We start from the raw sequence: 23,644 nt of genomic DNA on the forward strand, positions 1-23,644 counted from the left end.
TTAATTAATTTTTAAAAATTCATGTAAGTGACATAAAAGAGTTTATTTTTCCTGAATAAACACACATGCATATTGCCTTTGATGTGCCTCATTCATTTCCCTTGAACTGAAATAATTTCAAGCTATCATATCACCTACAGGCACAGTACACTAGTCAACAGCTTTGCTTTTGTTATTTTCTCACAAATGTAATTAATGTGCAAAAGTGGGGGGAAAAAGTTAAGCCTCTGGTTCAAGGTCATCTCCCCCCCCCCACCCCCACCACTAAGTTGAAAACTTTGGAGGTTTCCTAGGCTACTACTATTAGATAAGCACCCCCTGCCCGCCCCCCGCGGAGATACTCAGGTACTGAAGTACAGTTAAAAATTCAGGTATTGTTTTAATAAGTTGAAATCTAAATTAAGTGGCGGGGGCGGGCGGAATTCCCTGGTGGTCCAGTGGTTAAGACTGTGCTCCCAATGCAGGGGCCCCAGGTGCCATCCCTGGCAAGCGACCTAGATCCTGCACACAACGACAAAGATCTCACGTGTAACAACTAAGAACCAGCACAGCCAAATAAATATTTTTTTAAAAAATAAAAGTTCAAAATTAAAAAAAAAAATTTTTTTAAATAATCACAATAAATTACAAACATATGTAATACTTTACCCTTAGCAATAATAAAATAATGAAACCAAATACAAAGTAAGGGTCTGATAAAATTCAGAGGCACAGAAACAAGTTTAAAAGCAATGCTAGAAAGGTGTTTTAGGTCAAATGATCCATTTTCTTTATGGCAGAAGACAGTAGTCAACTTTCACAGCCATTCTATCCTAAATGAAACAGCCTATCACAATTCCTTAGTTATACTGAAGGTAAATAAAATCAATACAATCATTAAAACATTAAAGGATAATGAAACTATCCAATTTTATTTAGGTGAACTATTTACACAATCAACAAGCTTCCAACTAAACACATATAAAATTCAAGTCTACCAGATGAAAATCAAGATTTTTACACTGATATGACAGGCCTAACCCCACGTGCAAAAGATAAGCTCAATTGCCTCAAACACTCTGAGGATGGAACAAAGACAGTTCATTCATTTTTTTAAAAGGGTAGGCTACTTTTTCTTTAAGAAATAAAAAACAAGTTAAGATTTGCTTTTAATTATGATTTAGGATGCAATAACAGCATTATAATCTGCATTCCACTATTTAGAAATATACAAATAGAAGATATGCAAACAGAAGGGGGGCCTGAAATTTAGTGTCAGTACACAGTTAAAATTCTAGCAACTAGGCAAAAGAAAAACTACTATTAGCTTATACCTTGCATTTATTATCTTCCCTTTTTACGGTATTATACATTTTTCAAGGAAACTGTTGCTAGATCAGGACATTAATACACAGTGAATGTCCTACATATCCCACAAGGGATAGTTTTATATACCTAGCTTTTTTAAAAAAAAATAAATTTATTTATTTATTTTTGGCTGCATTGGGTCTTCATTGCTGCATGCAGGCTTTCTCTAGCTGTGGCGAGCGGGGGCTACTTTTCCTTGCGGTGCGCGGGCTTCTCATTGCGGTGGCTTCTCTTGTTGCGGAGCACGGGCTCTAGGCACACTGGCTTCAGTAGCTGTGGCTCACCGGCTCTAGAGCGCAGGCTCAGTAGTTGTGGTGCCCAGGCTTGGTTACTCAGTGGCATGCGGGATCTTTCCGGACTAGGGCTCAAACCCATGTCCCCTGCATTGGCAGGCAGATTCTTAAACACTGCTCCACCAGGGAAGCCCTATACCTAGCTTTAACTTTGTCATTTAATGTCTTGAGAACTTAAAACTCCTGAAAAATGTTCATATATATATATATATACACACATATATGTATGAAAAACAAAAAGATTTTTTTAAATGTTAAGAATGGTACCTGAGTGGTACAATTATAGGTGGAATCTTTTCCCTTTTTTTTGTACACTTAGATATTCTGCAATAGACATATAGTTTATATAATAAAAAATTAAAATCTTGTGCTATATAAAAGATGTTAAGATTGTTAGATTTCAGGATATTGTCAGGACTTTCACCTATAATAATCCTTGAGTATGAATCTATATTATCCTAGGACAAGATACCCTATAGCAGAAAAGCTCCAATTTTCTACACAATAGGAAATTTACTATTCATCTAACCCAGAGATCTATGGCAGATTACATTTTCTAAAGACGGCTCCCACATACTGTTCTACAATGTGACCTTGGCACTGCCCCATTAAGAACTAATCCAATTCCTCTGCCATTTTATTGAGTGGGCGCCAACCAACAGTGTACAGTGGAAGTAATCCCGTATGACTTCCAGGGTTGAGTCATTAACAGCACTGCGTCTCTGCCCTGTTTGCTGGTCACTAAAACCAATCATGTTTGGAACCCTGAGCCATCATATAAGAAGTTCAATAACCCCGAGGCTGCCATGCTATGAGGAAGCTAAGCTATGAAGACAGGTCTCATATAAGAATTCTGGTCAGCAATCCTAGTGTTAAGTCATCCTAGCCCAGGCATCAGACATGTGAGTAAACAAGGCTGAGTCTTCCCAGCTGAGGCCCCAGGCATCATAGAGCAGGTCAACCCCACTGCATGCCCTGTCTGAATCCCTGACAGGCATCTTCTGTGCTCATGATGCGATGAGGTAAGTGTTAGAGTAATCTGTCACACAGCAATAACTGGAAGGTTAAGGGGTAAATAAACAGAGAAAGCAGCTACTTTGTGAAACTCAGCTTCACAGTACACATCTTCATGGAATACTGTCATCAAAAAAGGGTGCAAAAAGACCTCTGTGCAGCCAAAATAAGGATCTATGCATTAAATACAAGTAGAAAAATTGTTCATTTGGGGTTAAAATTGGTAGTATGAACTTAGTCACTACATAAATAAGGACTTGCTTGTCAAACTGACAGATCCAACATTAACCCCAACAAAAACAGAGAGGCAAAGACAGGAGTAAAGGACTCCAGACAAACAGCTTTTTTTCTCCCCTAAGCTAGAACATGGTTCCTAACTTAGAAAGTAGTAAAGACAAATTTGTTAACTACTCATATCATCCACATAAAATGAATATTAAGTACTTTTTTTTTCAGGAGAATGTAGTCGTTTTTCTAGCATCAGATATCTTAATCAGAAAGCCTACCACAATATTGATATAACTGAAACCTGCCCTCTTAGATTCTATCTTGAAATATCTATATTGAAAATTCAATTTAGGGTTCCTTTTTCAACTACTGAGCATCCTGAATGTATTAAAGATTCATTTATAGCACCACATATGAGCAAGATAAAAAATCAGGCCATTCTCCAGATTACTCAGAGTCTCTAAAGCAGAACCATGGGATAGCGGTGGGACAGACATTACCCAGTAAATGTCAAAAGACTATATAGTCATGTAGTACTGAGAAATAATTATCCCAACAAGTGCTGTCCAGTCCTACTCTCCTGTTTCTTTGTTGCCTATAATAGTTGACAGTATTCGTTATGTGACAGACCACATTCAAATTTAAAATATCAGGGAGGCACTATTATCAATCATATTTCATCTGAATGGAAACTGAAAGAAAGGGCAATTAAATAACTTGCCTAAGGTCATATATCCCAGAAAAATTATGTGTGCCTCAACACTTGCCCACTCTGTATTCCAGCCACCGCTACATTTCATTTCTGCCCTCCTGCTGTTTTCCTCCTTTTCTTTCTCCAGAATCACAGTACACCCAGATCTTCCATTCTTCCCAAACATTTTTTCATCACTACCAAAGTTACTTTATTGAAATGTTTTTTAAAAATTCACTACAGTGCCATGAGGGTGCCAGAAGACAAATATCCAAAATAGCTGTTCTCCAGAGATTTCCTTCCTTCCTGTGATAACCAACAAATTACACAGATGAATAATTTTAAAAATATTTTTTAATTAAACAGTTAAAAAGAAATGGCAAAAGAGATGACTCCAAAAACCAAAAATTCTTCAACTAGACAACTGTAAACAGTCACAACAAAAAAGATTAGGAGAGACAACATCTTTCGCTCCACTATCTGGGAAACTATGTAACTCTTGTTCTCAATTAAGGGGATCTCCAAACTGAGGCAGAATACTTAAAAATGAAGTCTAAAATAACAAAAGTGGTAAGAACGCCTAGCTATATCTTAAATTATTTTACGTCTCCAGGCCAAATAAATCACGTCTGTAGTACTGAAAGAACCTGTAGAATGACAAATGGAAACACAGAAAAGACAAAGATTTCTCTTCCTCTCATCTTTTCATAATCTTCAGTGGCCCTTCTACACATTATTTCAAGTCCCCAATCCCTGCATTCCTGTTCTTCACCTAGAAACATCAGTTCTGACTTTGCCCACACAGTGGTAGGCAGCTGACCCTGCCTCCAATCCACCTTCCACCAATTCAACTGAGACTTAGTTGTTAGTAAAATTCATAGGAGACAGGAAAGGTAGTAACAATCAAGTTTCTTCAATTTTTAAAGGGAGGTAGAGAGAACATACAGTACAATCCACTGATGATTCATAACAGCTCTCTTCAAATGCTGGAAGCCTTCACATGCAGAAGTCTTGAGTTGTTACAGAAAACACAGTAGGTATTAAACAGTGGTGGCAGGGATGTAACTCTAACATCATGAACTTAAAGAGTTGTCCAAAAATGAAATAGACTTTCACTGAAAAATGAGCATTCTACCAGGCCCTAGAAGAATGATTAATGCAGAAGCTCAATGAATACCTGTCAAGACTGCAGGATTCCTGAACACTGAACAACAGAAAAAGGATGCTAAACTAGATATTATCTAAGGTCCCACCGTAAGATAATTTTTCAGGCAGATAACTAACAAGGAGCTTAATTTGACAAGATTTTTGTCCAACTGAAAAGAGAAAAAAAAAAAAGATCCTGCAAAAACCTTCATTCCTTGTCCATGGCAGTAAATATGTAGTTAAGTCTGAATGAATGGAAGCACCTGACCCTAGCAGGAAAATGAAAAAGTTTAAAGAGTTTCAGCATCACCTACTTTGAATTATATTCTTATAAAGTCTAAATAAAGCTTGTGCATTTGAAAAACAAATGATCTAAAAAAAAAAGAAGAGAAAAACAAATGATCATAGACAATCTTAACAAGTGTCTTTTGAAAATTATTAGTTGCTTTAATCAAACTACGCATTAGGATGAGTCGGTACAACTGGTTTATATACTCTGCTGGGAGTATATAAATGTAGAAAGATGTGAACTGTAATTCATTTAAAATGGAGACCAAAGATTTTTTCCCAATGATTAAAGTATATTTCAGCTATTTCTATGTGTGGATAAGAGTATTAAGGGGAATGCGATGTAATTTCTAATAATTTACAATGGTTCAAATACCAACCAACAATCATCCGTCCTCCTTCCTAAGACTATTAACAAACCTTGCTTACACTACCTACATTCTAAAATAAGTGTGTTCTATTTGCCTACTCATCAACTCTACTCACTTAAAAAAAGAAAAGAAAATCCTTCAGGAAAAATCCCATTTCAATAAAAAACAGTGCAAGTAAACAGCTCTGTACAAAAAGCATTTTCCCCCTCATAGATTAATCCATTTTAACAGGGTTTTACTGATGAAGCTACAAATACTTCTATGTAATGATTTACCCAAACTAGCAAATACTGATTTAGCATATGCCCTATGCAAGGCATGGTATGATGTTAGTAATAGTCTCTGCCCTCCAGGAGCTTACCACCTATTTAGAAAAATACATAAGGTAAGAACATAAGGCAATATAAAAATGTAAAGGAAGTGTACAAACAATGGGTAGCACAGAAGTTAAAGGAAGCAGACTGCATGGTCAAGAAGCGTACCTTCCCCTTTCCCCAGGAAATACCAATTCTGAACTCTGCTCAATAAGGTCTCTTTCATCTATGTTTTTACACTCATGCTCTATCCAACAAAAGCACTGGTATATAGCTAGTGGGAGAAATAAAAAGATGAGAAGTCAGGCACCTTACAATTCCAACTTTGGCTGACCTTCTCTTCTGCTACTCCTCTCATTCTTCTCTACTGCATACATACTATTCATTTCCTCCCCCAAAAGAAACCAATTATTAAAAAATATCCAGAAGCTTGGAAGACAAGAATTAAGATGTAAAGGTTGGCACACCTCTGATATCTCTCTACTGGTGATGCTATCCCCAAATCTTCTGGTCTATAACATACCAAATTTGAGTAGAGACTGGCAAATGTGTATTTGGGGCTTACCTAAGCATAAAGAGAAACTTCAAAGTTTAAACTTTAAGAGTTCATTTCATTACAACAATAAGGATGTCCCAATGATACCTGGTACAATGGGACTTCACCTGTACTGCTAGTTGCTGGAGCCCATTACCTAGACAGCCTACAAACACAAATTTAACAATGAGACGTTAATAAAGGTCTATCAAAGAAAAAATAAAAAGCTTTTTTCTTTTGCTTTCAGCTTTTTTGAACCTAGGAGCTCTAACATTAAAGTATTTGAAGTAAAAGGCTTTACTTGGTTCTACAGGATCAGCTTAAACATGAAAAATTACACGTATGTTGCAGAGCATTACAAATTCTAATTATCCCTCTAAAACATTACAAGAGACCTTGGAATTCACCCATTTCAACCTGGGTCATTTTACATGAGCATCTCAATTTCCTCTTCTATAAAATAAATTGGAATAAATTCTCAGATGGCTTTAAGCTCTTAAAATATCTTAGATTCTGTAATAGTATGATAATAAAATTAAGGCCATATTGTTGTAAGTTTAAACTTTTGCAAGTATTTGTTAATTTTTTTAAAAGATGTAGTAGTGGGTGGGCTTCCCTGGTGGCGCAGTGGTTGAGAATCTGCCTGCCAATGCAGGGGACACGGGTTCGAGCCCTGGTCTGGGAAGATCCCACATGCCGCGTAGCAACTGGGCCCGTGAGCCACAACTACTGAGCCTGCGCGTCTGGAGCCTGTGCTCCGCAACAAGAGAGGCCGCGATAACGAGAGGCCCGCGCACCGCGATGAAGAGTGGCCCCCACTTGCCGCAACTGGAGAAAGCCCTCGCACAGAAACGAAGACCCAACACAGCCATAAATAAATTAAAAAAAAAAAACCAAATACTTAAAAAATATATATTTGTTTCAAAAGAGCCACATTTGTGATTGTTTAAAAATAAAAAAGAGGGCTTCCCTGGTGGCGCAGTGGCTGAGAATCTGCCTGCCAATGCAGGGGACACGGGTTCGAGCCCTGGTCTGGGAAGATCCCACATGCCGCGGAGCAACTAAGCCCGTGAGCCACAACTACTGAGCCTGCGCATCTGGAGCCTGTGCTCCGCAAGGGGAGAGGCTGCGACAGTGAAAGGCCCGCGCACCGCGATGAAGAGTGACCCCCACTCACCGCAACTGGAGAAAGCCCTCACACAGAAACGAAGACCCAACACAGACAAAAATTAATTAATTAATTAATTTAAAAAAAAATCACACTGCTTAAAAAAAATGCATATAGTTTAATAAAAGTGCAATAATATACATGCAGTTTTGTAATTGGCTTAAAAAAATAAATAAATAAAAATAAAAAAATTAAAAAAATAACGTGACTTTAAAAAAAAAAAGATGTAGTAGTACTAGGCTAATCCTCATCTAGTTCTAAATGTAAACTAAGAAATTAATTACGTAAAATTATGACAAATTGTATGCTTAATCTCTAAGTCACACAAAATGTATTCTGATCGAAATATCTGCCACATGGGAATGATCCTAGAGTAAAATAATATGGCCAGGTTAAGACAATACATTCTCATTATCGTGCTTAGGATTCTACTCTCATTCTACGAAAAGTCAGTGATGTTATCACATGACGGAATTCACACCTTTTCCTTTCCAAATTCAAATTTTAAACACTTCTCTATGCCACACACTCACAGAGCACACCCAGACGGCAGAGAGAAACAAATTAAGCATTATACTTTTTTTTTCTGTGACAAGGTGAATGCAAAACAAAGTAATCTTGCCCTCTGCATTGCAGAGGAATAGTTCATGCAACCAACCAATGGAGAAACCAACACATCAGAGATTTTAACTGTCAACAAAAACTTCAGATGTTATTCCCAAGAAAAGATTTTGCTTATAAAACAATTATGAATGTTTTTATTCAAAATACGTTAAAAGAATTCTGTACAACAGCTGCATTGAAAATTCTAAATAGAGGCATACTGCATTGCTCTGGAAAGAAATGTTATCCTTTCTAACACAGATAGCATCCTTTTTCAGAATAATGTTAACTGCAAAGATATAAAAGAGCAAAAAGACTTTAGGAAGTAAGTATGAAAAACAGTACACTTTGGCTATCATTTCTGGTCACCTATTGGTTACAAAACTGCCAGGCCATTTTGTTAGACAACACTGATTAATCTTTCACCTACCAAAGTCACTATTGTCTGAACTTAATGTATTTGCAAAGAGTATAACAATTTTAAATGTCATCTATTAAAACGTCCTTTATACTACATCAAAACTGATTACATCTTACCATATAAATGAGCTCTCTCTTGAGTTAAAATTAAGACTTGGTTTCAAAATATCATCTTGCATAGCCTAGGGCCCAGTTCTATGCCAAGAAACTGATGAAGAAAACTAGGCAATCACTCAATTCATTACTTGTCCTTTAATCAGTTGAAAGATTGGTGAATGGAGGTTTACACTTGACTCTTTTTATTATAGCTGCATTTCTTCTCTATGCTAAACACTCATGAAGTCTTTATAAGCCCAAATTCAAAAAACCACCATGCCATTTAGTTGCATTACATAATAGGATCATATTTCATCAAAGTTAAGCATGCATTCTCACTGGACAGATGCTTAGCTTTCCTCTAACGGCTCAACTTACTAAAAAATTAACAAATAACTTTGTTTATTCAATGAAGTACAATAAAATTATTCCAATTCTCTATGTCTCGTTGTGATGTTACTTATCAAGCAATAATTTTTATCAGAATACTTGATTTTAGAATCCCTGGAAAAAGGCATTTTGTCCAGAAGGCTCCTATGAAAAGGTCAAAACTAAAATACAACTCAAATATAACTTGCTTAAGGAACTGAAGTAAAAAGGAATCCAGTTATAAATAGTCTCTTCCTTTACTCCACAAGCGTTTCTAAAAAGGTTCAAACCTGCTTTGTAAAGTAAATACTACTTTAGGTGTATTAGAAATGCTCACTGTTAAAAAATGAAGCACAGTTAAATCCTTTCATACAGTAAATCATCTAGATATAGAAAAAACTCCATTTAAACTAGGAACTAGATGTGCTTTAATTACAGGAAAACCCAAATGCCTTGAGTTTCTCAAAAAGTAAAACCTATAGTTTTAATTGTAATTAAGTCACAACATCAGTACTGCCAACTCAACTATTTAAGAAGTAAGGGGCTCAGTCTATGAGTTATCAAAAAGCCTCACTTAACTGTAATTTGACCTTTCCGCTATCTAGCAACCAAACACTGAGAAGATAGAAAAAAAGATATGAAATTCATTTCTTACTTTGTGTAGTATGTTAAATCTCCATCATTACAAGGGAATTTTTCAGTATTTACTAGCCTAGTCTATAATCTCTGCAATAATAATTACATTACTTTCTCCTCTATAATTGGGGGGGGAGGGGGTAGGCAATATACAGTAATACAAACCTATACATGTGAATGACCTGCCATGGTTCAGGGCCTCACAGGGCTTATGAAACTAGATTTCTCATTTTTTCAGATGCATACTAGAATCTAACAGCCACCTCACAACTAAGGTACCTGCTGATCAGTGCTTGATTTTTATTATAAACATCTTACAAGAATCATTTTTCAGCCATTAAAATATAAATACCTATATTAAGATGTCCACACTTAAAATATTACATCATTAATATTTATCTTCTGATTCCCATCCTAGAAGAAAACAGATTTCTTAGGAATTCTGAAAACGAAAACCATTCAAGCAACAACCAGATTGAGAGGATTATTTGCTGCATTAAGATGTTTTTAAAAGGTACCTAAGTCTCAATTTCAAATACAGATTACAAAAACTAAATCAGATGGCAGACTCAGAAGACACTGGTCTTGGGCGTGCTTTTCCTATTACATATTTAAATGCAGCTCCTTCACAACTAAAATGCTTTTGTTGCTTTGTTAATACTGATAAATCTATTATTTAACTCATTTATAATAAACCACACAGAAGACAGAATTTTAAAACTCTAAAAATGTTTTAAAACTCCCCCCAAAATGTAAAATGAATCATTAAACACGCAATTAAAATAATTAAGGCCTAAATATCACCAGTGTTCTTCAAGTTATTTCCCAGAGCCCAAATTTTAGCCAAGTAGTTACTATCTCAACATCTTAAGTAACACTATTAGGTGTCTGGCTAATTAAACATTTTAAAATGACTTCTTCAAAATTCAAGATGCTATAATAAATGTTTTACTAGAGGCAGACAAGCAGAAGCTATTAAATGAAAGTATTTTCTTAAGGTAAAATGCAAAAGTTTGCCTAATAGTCACAGATGTAATTACCCCATTTTTGTACTACTGATTCGTTTTCCCTTTCCACCTCCAACCTTACTGAAGGTTGAATTATCCACTCTGCCAAGACCCTTTCTCTACACATACAAACACACACACAGGAGCACACACACACACACGTGTCCCTCTAAACAGAGCTGGCACAGTCCTGCGCTGAAAGCATAAAACAAAAGGCCAACTTGAAGACAAACCTCACTGTGTGACCTAGACTGGCTGAACACTGAATCCAAAAAACTGTGGGTGTGGCTCGATTTTTCTTTTTGATGGGGGGTTGAGGGAGGCCAGTTGGGGCGGCTGCCTGGTCTCTGCCCTCCCCCTCTGCTTTCGCTTTGTGCTCACAATGCAGCTCCTGTAAAGCTCTTCCCTCTCCCCGCAGCCGCCGCCATGTTAGACGCGCTCTCCATGTGCCCAGAGGCCCAGCGAGCCCCTCCGTCTAACCCGGACCCACCCCCCCCTCCCCCGAGTCCCGATCGGTACGGTCGCCCTCCTATCCCTCTTCATCGTGTCCCAGAGGGACAAAAAGCCGCTGCAAAAAATCTTCCCGGGATCGAGTGGAGCGTGAGCCTCGCGGGGGCACCCAGACAATTGAAACAAAGAAGGCAACGTAAGGGCGCCGGTCAGATGGGGGCGGGAGTAGCAAATCGAAGACCTCCTCTAAAGGGGCCGGATGGAGAAGCCATCCTCCGTCCACTTCCCTCCCAACGGAGAAGAGGGGCCACGGCGCAGGCCTCAAGCACCTGGTAACGGAGCGAACAAGCCCCGAGGCTACAGGACGTAGGCAGCCCCAACTCCACGAGGCAGTCGGGTGGACCCTGAACGCCCCCCACCCCAGGACCTCTTCATTTCCCCCCGCTGACCCCCTCGAAGAAATGGGGCCTCGGCCACGGAGAGAGGGGCATCCATCGCACAGTTACGCCCGGCGACGGCACAGGCCCCCACCCTCACACAACCCAGTCCCAAAGGCCAAGGGCCTGGTCCCCAGCACGAGGAGAGTCATAAAGAGACCTGGGGGCCAGCGCCGCGTCCGGGTCAGGGTCAGGTGACAAGCACCTCCCCGCGGAGCCCGCTCTCTGCGCACGAAGCTCCGGTTTGCTGGGGAGGCCGGGCTTGGGGGCTGGGGGCCGGGTGGAGGGGAAGCGTCCGAGACGGGGAGAGTGAAGGCTGCGGCAGTCAGGGTCGGAGCATCAAACCCTCCCTTCCCCGCCAACTCCTGGCACCTTTTTCTTCTCCAGGTTCCGAAGTTTCTTGTCGATCACCCCGAGAATCTGCTTCATGGCCTCGGTCTGGACAGCGCCGGTGCCGGTCGTGGGGTGCTGAGAAGCCGGCGCGGCGGCCCCGGCCCCAGCCTCACTCCCGGTGGAACCCGAAGGAGGTGGCGGTCCGGACGACTTGCTGCCGCTTCCGCTGTGGCTGGTGGCCGAGGGCATCTTGAGACCGTGAGGAGAGAGAAGAAAAAGCGGGAGGAAGGACAAGAGCGGCGAGTCAGGCGGCGGACGGGGCGAGACGCGGGACAAAACGCGCAGCGGGCGGGAGCTTGCGCGAGCGGGTGGGGGCGGGGACGGGGCCGGGGCCGGGGCCGGCGCGCGCCGCCGGGGCAGGAAGGGGCCGCGGGCGCGCGCGCCACCCGCCAGCGGGGCGCCCGGACGGGCCTCGCCCCGCCCCCCGCCCCCCGCCCCCGCCCCTCCCCCGCGCGGGCAGCCGGCTCGGCCTACCCGCCCCGGGGCACTGAGGCTCGCGCCGGGGGCGGGGCCTCGCAGCACCGGCCGCCAACGGCCAAAGCAACGGTCCCCACCGGGGAGGGCCGGCTCTCGCCGCCCTGCGAGGAAGGGAGGGAAGAGAGAGGTCGGGGCTGAGGGGCGGAGAAGGGTGAAGAAGGGCACTGGAAATGATCGGGGGTGGAGGGGTGGGGAGACTTGAGGAGCGAGCCCCTCGCGAAGATCCAGCCGATCCGGAGGTAAAGGACACTCCGGGCAGCGGCCCGCTTCCCCTTCAGCGCCTTGGTCCGGGGTGGCGCTCACCGTGCGCGCGCGGAGGCCGCTGGAGATCCCGAGTGGGCGGCTGAGGGGGCAAGGGTGACGGTGCGTTCCGAGCAGTGTCGTGCGCTCCTTGGGCACAGGCCGCTGCGCCCGGTCCCCGATGCACCGAGAGCCGCTGCTAGTGAGCCGGAGAGCCGGGAGCGGGAGAGACTTAGGCAACCAGCCCTCTGGGGCGGAGGGGGCGGGAGAAGCGGCGGGTGGGGGCCTTCGCGGCCGCTCGGGCTGTCCGGCGCGAACGCCTGCGGAGAAGGGCCGGCTCGGCCTCCCGCCCGGCCTGCCCAAGCCCCTGGCCTGGGGCGCGGCCGCCCGGTGCAGCTCGGCACGGCCCCCGGGAGGCTGCCAGAGCGGTGCCTGCAGTTTTGGGCGAAATGGAAGCTAGGGTCCTTCAGGCGAAGTCGCTTGACGTCCAAACGGGGACAATAGGTGTCAAGCCGCTGGATCTGGAGCTGGCGACTGCCCTGCGAAGAGCCCTTATTGGGTGGGGGTTGGAGGGGTCGGAACGGGGGGGCAAAGGTTTCTGCAAGTGCGGGGTGCGTGGGGTGGGTGGTGCAGTCCCACCTTCTAGAATTCCTTCTGTATGCAGAGCAAGCAAACTCCCACACCCCGAAAGGTCTAAAGACAAGTTGCCGCTTCCCCCACAAAACAATCACCTGGTAACCTAGGAGGTCTCTGTAGAACGCGTTTGAAATGAGCAAGATGGATTTTTTTTTTTAAGTCTTAAAACTCTGGACTCGTGAAAAATAATATTCAGCTCTCTTAAGATGACATGTACCCAACAGGCCTGAGTATTATGAATCAGACTTTTTTCCTTTTGTTTTAGATTTACCTAAAACTTTTAAGAGAATGTTAAATGAAACACGAGACTTTTTTTTTTTTTTCCTCCAAGAGAATTATTACAGCCTTGTACTAAGGCTGTGGACGGTGAACAAGAAAGAGGCCAAGTGCTGGAAGACAATGTATTAAAAGGAATATAATCAGTGGACAAGTCAGCAACATAATGTTGTATGACAACAGTAAATGACCAATTTATAATTTAAATTTCCTGAAAAGGGGATTTAGAAAAGGATTCTACCAAACCACTGTTCCCTGGGGAATAAAATGAGTAATACTGGTTAGCACAGTGTATCCTGAGGGAGCCTAGAGAAATAGCAGCAGCCTCCAGCCTCAAGATATTCCAGTTAACTGCAGTCTGTTATCTATTCATTCAAATATTTATAGAGTACCTAACTATGTCTTAGGAACTCTGTAATGCTAGGGATTGTGAACAAAACAAAAATTTCTGTATTCATGGAGCTTACATTTTAAGTGGGGAGAAAAGTAAATAGTGAAGAGGTAGAGAAAAAAAATAGGGTGGTCAGGAAGAGCCTTACTGAGTGACATTTGAGCCAACACTGAAGGAAGTGAGGAAGAAGGTCACGCACTTATCTTGGAGGAAGATTTTTCCAGGTAGAGGGAAAACCAAGTGCCCAGGATCTGAGATGGGAGTGTGCTTGGTGGGTTCAAGGGACAGCAAGGAGGCCACAGTGGCTAGAGCAGAGTAGGAGATGATGTCAAAGACATAAAAGAGGGCCAGTCAGGTAAAACCTGATAGGCCATTGTAAGGACTTTGGCTTTTACTGAGTGAAATGGGGAGTCACTGCGTGCATAGTCTTAAGCAGAGGAGTCACGTGATCAACCTGTGTCTTAATCCCTCTTGCTGCTATATAAAGAATTTACAGTAAGTGTGTATTAGAAGTGAGAGGGAGGGTGGAGCAAGAGCAGAAGCTGGGAGCCCAATTAGGAGGCTGTTGAAATAATCCAGCCCAGAGATGGTGGTGGCCAAGGTCAGGGTGTTACAGTAAAGGTGGTGACAAGTGGTTGGATGCTTTATACGTTATGATAGTAGAACCAAAAGGGTTTGCTAACCAGTTAGGTGTGAGTGAAGTCGAAGTGGACCTGAGGTTATTCAAGACTTAAGCACATGAACTGTGCTTGGCACTAAGCTAAACACTATGCTAAGCCTAGGGCTAAAAAGGGAGATTAGAATCCTTCAGCTCCTAGCAGCAATTAGTGTACTTAGCCTGACCACTAATCACTATCAAAATCTCAGGCCCCAGGGCTTCCCCGGCGGTGGTTAAGAATCCGCCTGCCACTGCAGGAAACATGGTTTCGATCCCTGGTCCGGGAAGATCCCACATGCTGTGGAACAACTAGGCCCATGCGCCACAACTACTGAGCCTGCGCTCTAGAGCCCACAAGCCACAACTACTGAGCCTACGTGCCACAACTACTGAAGCCCGCGCACCTAGAGCGCGTGCTCCACAACAGGAGAAGCCACCGCAATGAGAAGCCCACACACCGCAACCAAGGGTAGCCCCTGCTCGCTGCAACTAGAAAATGCCTGAGCACAGCGATGAAGACCCAATGTAGCCCCCCAAAAAAAATAATTAATTAATTAAATAAATTGAAAAAAAATCTCAGGCCCCACCTCAAATCTACTGAGGTAAATCTGCATTTTAACAAGCTCAGCCAATTTGTATGCCTGGTGAAGTTTGGGGGGGGAAAAAAATTACTGCTTTATTAGAACTTGATCAGTGTCTTTAAGATCAGACATGAACTACACTACTAGACAAATTCTTCCCAAACCTATAGAATCAAAAACTCTGAGGGTAAAACCCAGCAATCTGCGCCCTCTGGGTGATGCTGATGCCTGCTAAAATATGAGAACCAATGACTTGGCAACCTTTGGTGATTCAGGTTTGAGCTGAAGAGGCCTTGTGATTAGGTGTTAAGAAGGAAAGGCCTTTTCTGCCTTTCTTTCGCACATTATGAAATAGTAGTTACTGAAACAAAGATTCTGGACAGTTAAATTAGGCTTGAAGAAAAGAAAAAGTGCATTGTTGAGAGGGAGCAGGATAGATGACAACACAGATGATGAAGACTCATTTGGGGGTTCATCTCACAGCTGACAGTATATCAAGATTGGCTAGGTTATGCTGCAGTAACAATCCTGAAAGCTCTCTGACTTCAAGTAGGGATCTGCAAAATATAGTCTCTGGGCCAAGTGGCCCTCTGTCTGCTTTTGTAAATAGTTTGGGGATGGGGGCGGATACAGCTACATCCATTCACGTACATATTTTTTTATGGCCGATTTCATGCCACAGGACAGCAAAGTTGAGTAGTAGTGATAGAGACATTATGATGGGCAAAACCTAAAATACTATCTCACCCTTTACAGAAGAAGTTTGCCAATCCCGGCTTAAAACAAATGATACACATCCATCATGTTTCAGCAGAGGGCTCTGCTCACAGCACTCAGATTCAGGCTGATGGAAAAACCATATCTCAAGTGTTGCTGATTACTATGCCACGAGGAAAAAGAACTCGAGGGTTTCTCAAGTAGTCAATTTAATAATCCAGACAGGGTAGACTTGTGTCTGTGTGCTCGCACCTCATTAGCCATGAAGAGTCACATGGCCCCATCCAACCAAGAGATGCTATCCTATCAGATGCCTGGAAGGGAACCAGGTGAACGAGAAATACTTGGTGGACATACATAGCTGTTGTGCTCTCACTTCCTACAATATGTTATCCCAATCCCATGTCCTTGGTTTTCTGACATTCTTGTAGTTGTTTATTCAGGTCAACAGGTCCAGGAAGACAACAAATTTAAGGCAAAGCAGTGTCTTTAACTTCTGCCCAGCCCTGTGCCATGGTCCCAGCAAACCAAATTTGTCTATTTCCCATCTGACAAAAAGGCGACTAAAGCTATGTTTATGTGAATTTTTAACACTTTCTCTTTTTGCCTTTTTTTTCCACTACAAAGCCATGCGGTACTTGGGGTCACTGTATCACTGAAGAAATAGGAAAATTAAAGTGTTTTCCCAGCAAACCAGTGGGAGAGCAGAATATATAAGTGGAAAACACTTTCTCCAAAAACCTTGGTATTAAAGTTATACCCAATATATTGATATTTTAATAACACTAATCTCCCAAGTTGACATTCACTTGTTTGGAGGTATTCATAAATTGTCACAACTTGAGGGGGAGGTGCTACTGACATCTAGTGGGTGGAGGCCAAGGATGCTTCTAAACATCCTGCAATGCACAGGACAACACAGAATTATTAAGGCCGAAATGCCAATAATGCTGAGGTTGGGCAACTCTGTTTTATTTTATGAGACCAAAAATATAGTCATTTGTTCCAGCACTTCACAAGTAAAAATATTGAGATGACACTGGCAGAAAAAACAATCCTTAGAAAGTGTGACAGGACGTAACACTGAACTGGGAACAGATAATCATCTTGCATCCTAGCAACTGATGCACGGTCATGGTCTCTTTCAGGCAATATATAGTATATATATTCATTTCATCCACTAATACGTGCAGTCCACTTCAAACAATAATCGAAGAAAAAGAATTTCCTTCAAAGTGACAACTGCCTCACAAACTTTAGAAGGAATAAAACTTTATATATCTCAAAGTTACATACTAGGAGAATATAAGTATATTATAAAGGTACTTTATTCAGGACTGTTTCTACAACTAGTCAGGATATGTATTGTTCAAGAATAACTTTCACATCTAAAAGAACAACTCCCCCTACATTAATGGTTTACCCTTCAGGTGTTAATAACATTTTTTTTTAAATCTTGAGAGTCTAAGAACTTGATTTAAAGATTTCCTAAGCACTAAGCCACTAAATTAAAGACATGAAAAATGTTCCAGAAAGGTGTAGGTCCCGTGTTACTTTTTTTTTTAAATTGTATAGATTTTCCAGTGAGTGTCGACTTTGCAAAGGGGAGAGGTCTGCAAGCCCCACCCTAGTTCTCCAGCTTTGTGCAGTGTTTCTCAAAGGAAGCAAGCCCACCACCTTCAGAATCACCTGGGGCGCTTGTGAGAATGAGGACGACCAGACTCCACCCCAGATGTTGCATCTACAAACCAGAATCTGAGACCTAGGAATATGTGTTTTAAAAATCAAATTCCTCTTTGCACATTCAAGTTTGTGAATAAAAGTGGGGCATTTATTTTCACAATAATAAGTGCCATAAATGTTTAAACAAAAATAGCTCTTTTCATGATATCCTCTTATCTTTCTTCCCAGGAAGTGCCATGAGGATCTCTTCCATAGGGTATTATTGGCAATCGCCAGACACATTGAAAAGGGCCACACACCTGAGTTGCTAATCGGAAAGGAGCAATCGGATTCCAAGATGGGAGAGAAGATGTTGAGGCTACAGGCTGGGGAAAGAATCCAGAGTGGTGAATGGACGGTTAGGGTTAAGGGAAAGGAAGGTGACTCAGCAAATCTGTAGCGCCTACTACTGTATATTATACTGAAAAGCTGCTGGCTAAGAAAAAGCACTGTTTAGCGGTGCTAAAACAGGGGCTGTGCCTCAGAATCACCTGGAGGGCTTGTTAACGCCCTGCTGGCGGGGCCCCACCCCCAGAGTGTCAGACGCCTCGTGCAGATGCGGGACGGGAAGATATTTTACTTTTCCAGCAAGTCCTCAAGTGGTGTTGATGCTGCTGGTCTGGAAACCACGTTTTGAGAAGCACCGGATTAGAGAGATTTATTTTAAACGATTGGAGCAAGGAAAAAAACTAAGGGGAGAAGAAACGTTTAAAAGTAACCAATGATGACAGTAGTATACTAGAATATCGTGGTTTATGCTGCTGCTTGTTGTTTTGTATTTTCCTCTTCAAGAGGCCAGAAAAGAAAAAATAGATGAGGATATTGGACAGGCTAGTCAAACTTCATTAAGAGGTTGTTCCAGAGGACAGTGAGGGAAGGAACCAGCCACCTTTCCTCTAGGCTCTTCTTAGATAAACCAAATGCCCCTCAAAACCCTGTCCTACCGCAAGATCATATTCCTTGGCATTCTTCTGGCTAGAGCTGGTTACGCTTCCCTTCATGAACGCTGGGCTAACATCCACCTAAAGAAGAAAGACACCAGTTCTTTAGGACACCAGGCTGGGTTAATGAGAGAAAAAGGGAGAGGTGTTAACGTGACAAGAAATATGTTTGTGCAACATCTTCACAAGAAAAAAAAATACAAATCATAAACGTATTTTTAAAAACTTTGGTTTTGGGCTTCCCTGGTGGTGCAGTGGTTAAGAATCCGCCTGCCAATGCAGGGGACACGGGTTCGAGCCCTGGTCCGGGAAGATCCCACATGATGCGGAGCAACTAAGCCTGTGCGCCACAACTGCTGAGCCTGTGCTCCAGAGCCTGCGAGCCACAAGTACTGAAGCTCGCGCGCCTAGAGCCTATGCTCTGCAACAAGAGAAGCCACTGCAATGAGAAGCCCACGCACTGCAACGGAGACCCAACACAGTCAAAAATAAATAAATAAATTTATTAAAAAAAATAAAAACTTTGGTTTTGGGGGACTTCCATGGTGGTCCAGTGGTTAAGACTTCACTCTTCCACTGGAGGAGGTGCCGGTTCAATCCCTGGTCAGGGGAACTAAGATCCCACATGCCACATGGCAAAAAAACCACAAAAAACAAAAAACTTCAGTTTTTTTTGAAATTGCAGGAGTAATACATGCTTACTGCAAATAATTCAAATAAGAAGTATGCAGAAAAGTAAAATTTAACACTTTAAAGTGTTGTATAACAGCTTTACTGAGATATAACTTACATACCATAAAATTCACACTTTAAAAGTGTACAGTGGTTTTTAGAGTAGTCACAGAGTAATGTGATCATTGCCATTATCTAATTTTAGTATACCTTTATCACCCCAAAGATAACATGCACCCATCATCCATCAATCCCCATTTATCCCTTCTTCCAGCCCCTGGCTACTACTAATCTAATTACTGTTTCTATGGATTTGCCTATTCTGGACGTTCTGTATAGATGGAATGTGTCTCACTTTGTGTCTGTCTCACTTATGTCACTTAGCATAATATTTTCAAGATTCACCCATGTTGTATCACTCCTTTTTACGGCTGAATAATATTCCATTGTATGTATACATAACAGTTTATCCACTCATCAGCTGATGGACATTTGGCTTATTTCCACTTTTTGGTTATCATGAACAATGCTGCTGTGAACATTCATGTACAAGTTTTTAGGTGAACAAATTTTCATTTCTCTAGGTATATACCTAGAGTAGAATTTCTGTGTCTTTTGGTAACTCTACCTTATTATTTTTTTTAAATTTTATCTTTGGCTGCGCTGGGTCTTTGTTGCTATGCTTGGGCTTTTCTCTAGTTGTGTCAAGTGGGGGCTACTCTTCATTGTGGTAGAACATGGGCTTCTCATTGCAGTGGCTTCTCTTGTGGAGCACGGGCTCCAGGCACGTGGGCTTCAGTAGTTGTGGCACGCGGGCTCAGTAGTTGTGGCATGCGGACTCTGGAGCGCAGGCTCAGTAGTTGTGGCACATGGGCCTAGTTGCTTCACGGCATGTGGGATCTTCCCGGACCAGGGCTCGAACCTGTGTCCCCTGCACTAGCAGGCGGATTCTTAACCACTGCGCCACCAGGGAAGCCCCAGTAACTCAACCTTTAACTTTTTGAGCAACTGCCAAACTGATTTCCGAAACAGCTACACTATTTTATACTCATACCAGCCATATATGAAATTTCCATTTTCTCCACATCCTCATCAACACTTGTTTTTTATCCATCTTTTTGATTATAGCCATCCTGGTAAATGTGTCTCAGTGAGAAATGGTATCTCATTGTGGGTTTGATTTGTATCACTGGGTATCTTTAAATAAGGATTAGCTTCTTCCCTGCTTTGGATGGCTTAGATTTTGTCAGAAAGCAGGAGGTATACAATTGTATTTCACGCTCTCTTTTAACTCTGTGGTTAGAATTGTCACAGCTCTGGTGTATACATTCCTGGTCAATGCTATGAAGTATCTAGCTAGTGAGTCCTTGAGAAAATACCAGAAGAATAATACTGGCAGTAGGTGGACACTCAAACATGTCTGATGATTAGGACTTAAACTTAGGCAATGTAGATGGTCACTTACCTAAACAGCTTGATTTTGGCATTAGGAAGACTTCTTAGCCCCTTATTACTTCTCCAACAGTGTGTTCACTCAAAAAACATTTCCTTAGCACCCTGTGTGTGCCAGATACTATCCATGTTGACACACGATGATGAATGAGACATAGTCTCATGGCCTCAAGGAAAGCAGTATTGAGAAGGGTAGACAGAAATAAAATTCGGTGTAATATACCTCAGGGAGGTACTATTACACTGTCACCAAAGTAGCTAAAATTTGGAAACTGAAATGGATGAGTAATGGTGAGAATATAGAGCAACTGGAACTCTCATACACTATTAATGGGAGTATAAAGTGACCCAACCGCTTTATAACAGTATTTGGCAGTGTCGCCTAATGCTGAATATTCACATACCCTATAATGGAGAAATTTCACTTTGGGACATATAATACCTCATAGAAATGCTTATACATGGTAACTGAAAGACATAGCCAAGAATGTTCAAAACAACTTTGTTCTTAGTAACTAAAAATGGAAACAATTGAAATGTCTATCAGTAGTGAAAAAGGATACATAAGTGGTGTATTCATACAAAGGAATACTATACAGCCCTGCAAATCAACAAACCACCATTACTAGAAACAACATGGACGAGTCTAACACCCAGAATGTTGAATCGAAGAAGCTAGATACAAGACTATGAGACTTTTTTAAATGGGCAAACTAATTTATGATAAAAGAAATCAGAACAGATGAAGCACAAGAGAGGCTTCTGGGGTCCTGGCAATGTTCTATTTCTTGATCATAGGGGTAGTTACACAGGTATAATTCACTTTGTAAAAATCAATGAGCTGCTGCACATTTATGGTTTGCTCGCTTCTGCAGGTATGTTATACTTCAATAAAAATGTCTCCTTAAAATATTTCAGTTTTTTATGAGCAAAAACACAGGCAAACCAGAAGCCTATATAAGAAAGAGAGGTGGCTCATAAATGGGATTGGTTAACTCTTTATGGGAGGGAACCAGGGAAGGCTCTCTGGAGGTGCTGCCGGAGCGGGATTTTGAAAGATAAATTTTACAAGCAGACAAAAGTGAGTAAAGGAAAGAGGAAAGGCATTGCAAAGGGAGCAACATGCTCAAAAGCACATGGAGGCATACAATTATATGGCGTATTTTCGGAATCATAAGCAGTTCTATATTGTTGGAGTGTTAATTGGGGAGGAACGGCAGGGAGGGAGATGCAGACGATATGACTGGCCAGATAAGCAGTGGCCAGGTCATGAAAAATCCCTTTCATCCCAGATAAACAACTTGAGCTCAAACTGTAGATCTTAGCTTTTTTATGGAAATATATGCCCCTGAAGTTCTGAATAAAATAGGCCATCTCACTGGAAAAATGCACATATAAAATCTGCATATAATCTACAATTCCTCTGATGCCTGTCAATTTGGACTCCTGCTTCATGCATCTCAGAACAGAGGCAGGATCAGATTTGTACTTTAGAAAGCTCAGTGAATGCAGCATGGAGGTTGGATTGGAAGTTGAGCCAGGGTGACCTGTAGGAACTGATTAGAACAGCAAGAGAACAGATAGGGCTTGAGCTAAAACAGTGCCAGGGCTGAATTCTAAGGATATTCATAGGTAGGGTCATCAAGGATTGGTGGCTGATTAGATATGAGGGTTGAGGGAGTGGTAGCTTCTGGGATTCTCCTGTGTTTCCAGCTTGAGTTAGTCATTAGACAGCCTACCAAAGACAGGAGCTAGAGGGTGTCAGGAAGATTTTGGTTAAAATGAATTTCTTTGTGATCATTTTGAAAGGTATAGAAATACTGAATCACTATGTTGTGTACAGGAATTAATATGGTGTTGTAGGTCAATTATACTTCAAAAACAAACAAACTTGTAGAAAGAGTCATCAAATTTATGGTTACCAGAGGCAGAGGGTTGGGGGGAGAGGGAATTAGATGAAGGCAGTTAAAAGGTATAAACTTCCAGTTATAAGTACTAGGGATGTAAGGTACAACATGATAAACATAACACTGCTGTATGTTACACATGAAAGTTATAAGAGAGTAAATCCTGAGTCCTCATCACAAGGAAAAAAAAATTTTTTTCTATTTCTTTAATTTTGTATCTACATGAGATGATATTCACTAAAAGTACTGTGGTAATCATTTCATGATGTATGTAAGCCAAATCATTAAGCTGTACACTTTAAACTTATACAGTACTGTATGTCAATTATATCTCAATAAAACTGGAAGGAAAAAAATGAACTTCTTTCTCAGAAAGAAGTAGACCATTAACTAACTCCTTAGGCTTCAAGTGCATCCTGATTAGTGTTGGGCCCCATGCTGCTGGCCTCTGGTGACACCCCTTGCATTTAAGCCTTAAATGCTGCAGGAATAAACTTGGACAGGAACCAATCAATTTGCACACACTAATTCACAAAGACATTAAGGCTTTGCCTTGGGAAATGTAAGCAGATTCTGACACCTACCAGCACTCCTTATCCATGTGAGTGAACTAAATGTGCTGTGTAAGGGAAGAGCTTGAACATTTGTGTCACAGGCTCACCATGGCATTGAGCCATCATAGATGAATATAAGAAAGAAAGAAAGAAAGAAAGATTTTTCCCCCTACTTCCAGAACTGAAATACTGTGGAGCCTAGATCATCGAAACACTTTCTTTCCCTGAATAAGGATTACCCGGGGCTATTTGGTGGACATTTGTGCCTGCCTGGTCACTGCAGATCATACAGCAATGGATAAGGACTACCCAAGGACAGAGGACCAGTGAAGTCTGGTGTTTTACCGACAGTCACAGCAGTCAAAAAGAATATGAGCAGGTTTTCCAGTTCCATTTATTAAGACAATCTGAACCTTTGGAATGTGAAGTTATCACACAAGGGAGACAAGTTGAAGGCTCCAAGTCACCTGATTTGAACATTTAAGAGGAATGTGACCTGATTTTGAACCCCAGGGGAGTGAAACAAGATATATTGGTTTAATCAGATTTGCATTTTTAAAAGATCACTCTGGCTGTTTTATAGAAAATGGATTGGAGGGAGGCAAATATGGATG

The 23,644-nt window shown here is 41.7% G+C and overlaps 1 protein-coding gene across 1 annotated transcript in view; it reads right to left on the reverse strand.

Annotated features, from left to right (window-relative positions):
• The window catches only part of CAPRIN1 (cell cycle associated protein 1), a 36,449-nt gene extending 23,673 nt beyond the window's left edge, over window positions 1–12,776 (reverse strand). The window contains exons 1-2 of the mRNA XM_082343743.1: window positions 12,587–12,776; window positions 11,786–11,995 (exon numbers count right to left, since the gene is read on the reverse strand). Coding sequence (XP_082199869.1) covers window positions 11,786–11,995 — 210 coding nt within the window. The 5' untranslated portion in view covers window positions 12,587–12,776. The remainder of the gene's footprint in view (window positions 1–11,785; window positions 11,996–12,586) is intronic.
• Window positions 12,777–23,644: the final 10,868 nt, after the last annotated feature.

The sequence above is a fragment of the Balaenoptera borealis genome (assembly GCF_965194805.1).
Source record: "Balaenoptera borealis genome assembly, chromosome: 11".
NCBI lineage: Eukaryota > Metazoa > Chordata > Mammalia > Artiodactyla > Balaenopteridae > Balaenoptera > Balaenoptera borealis.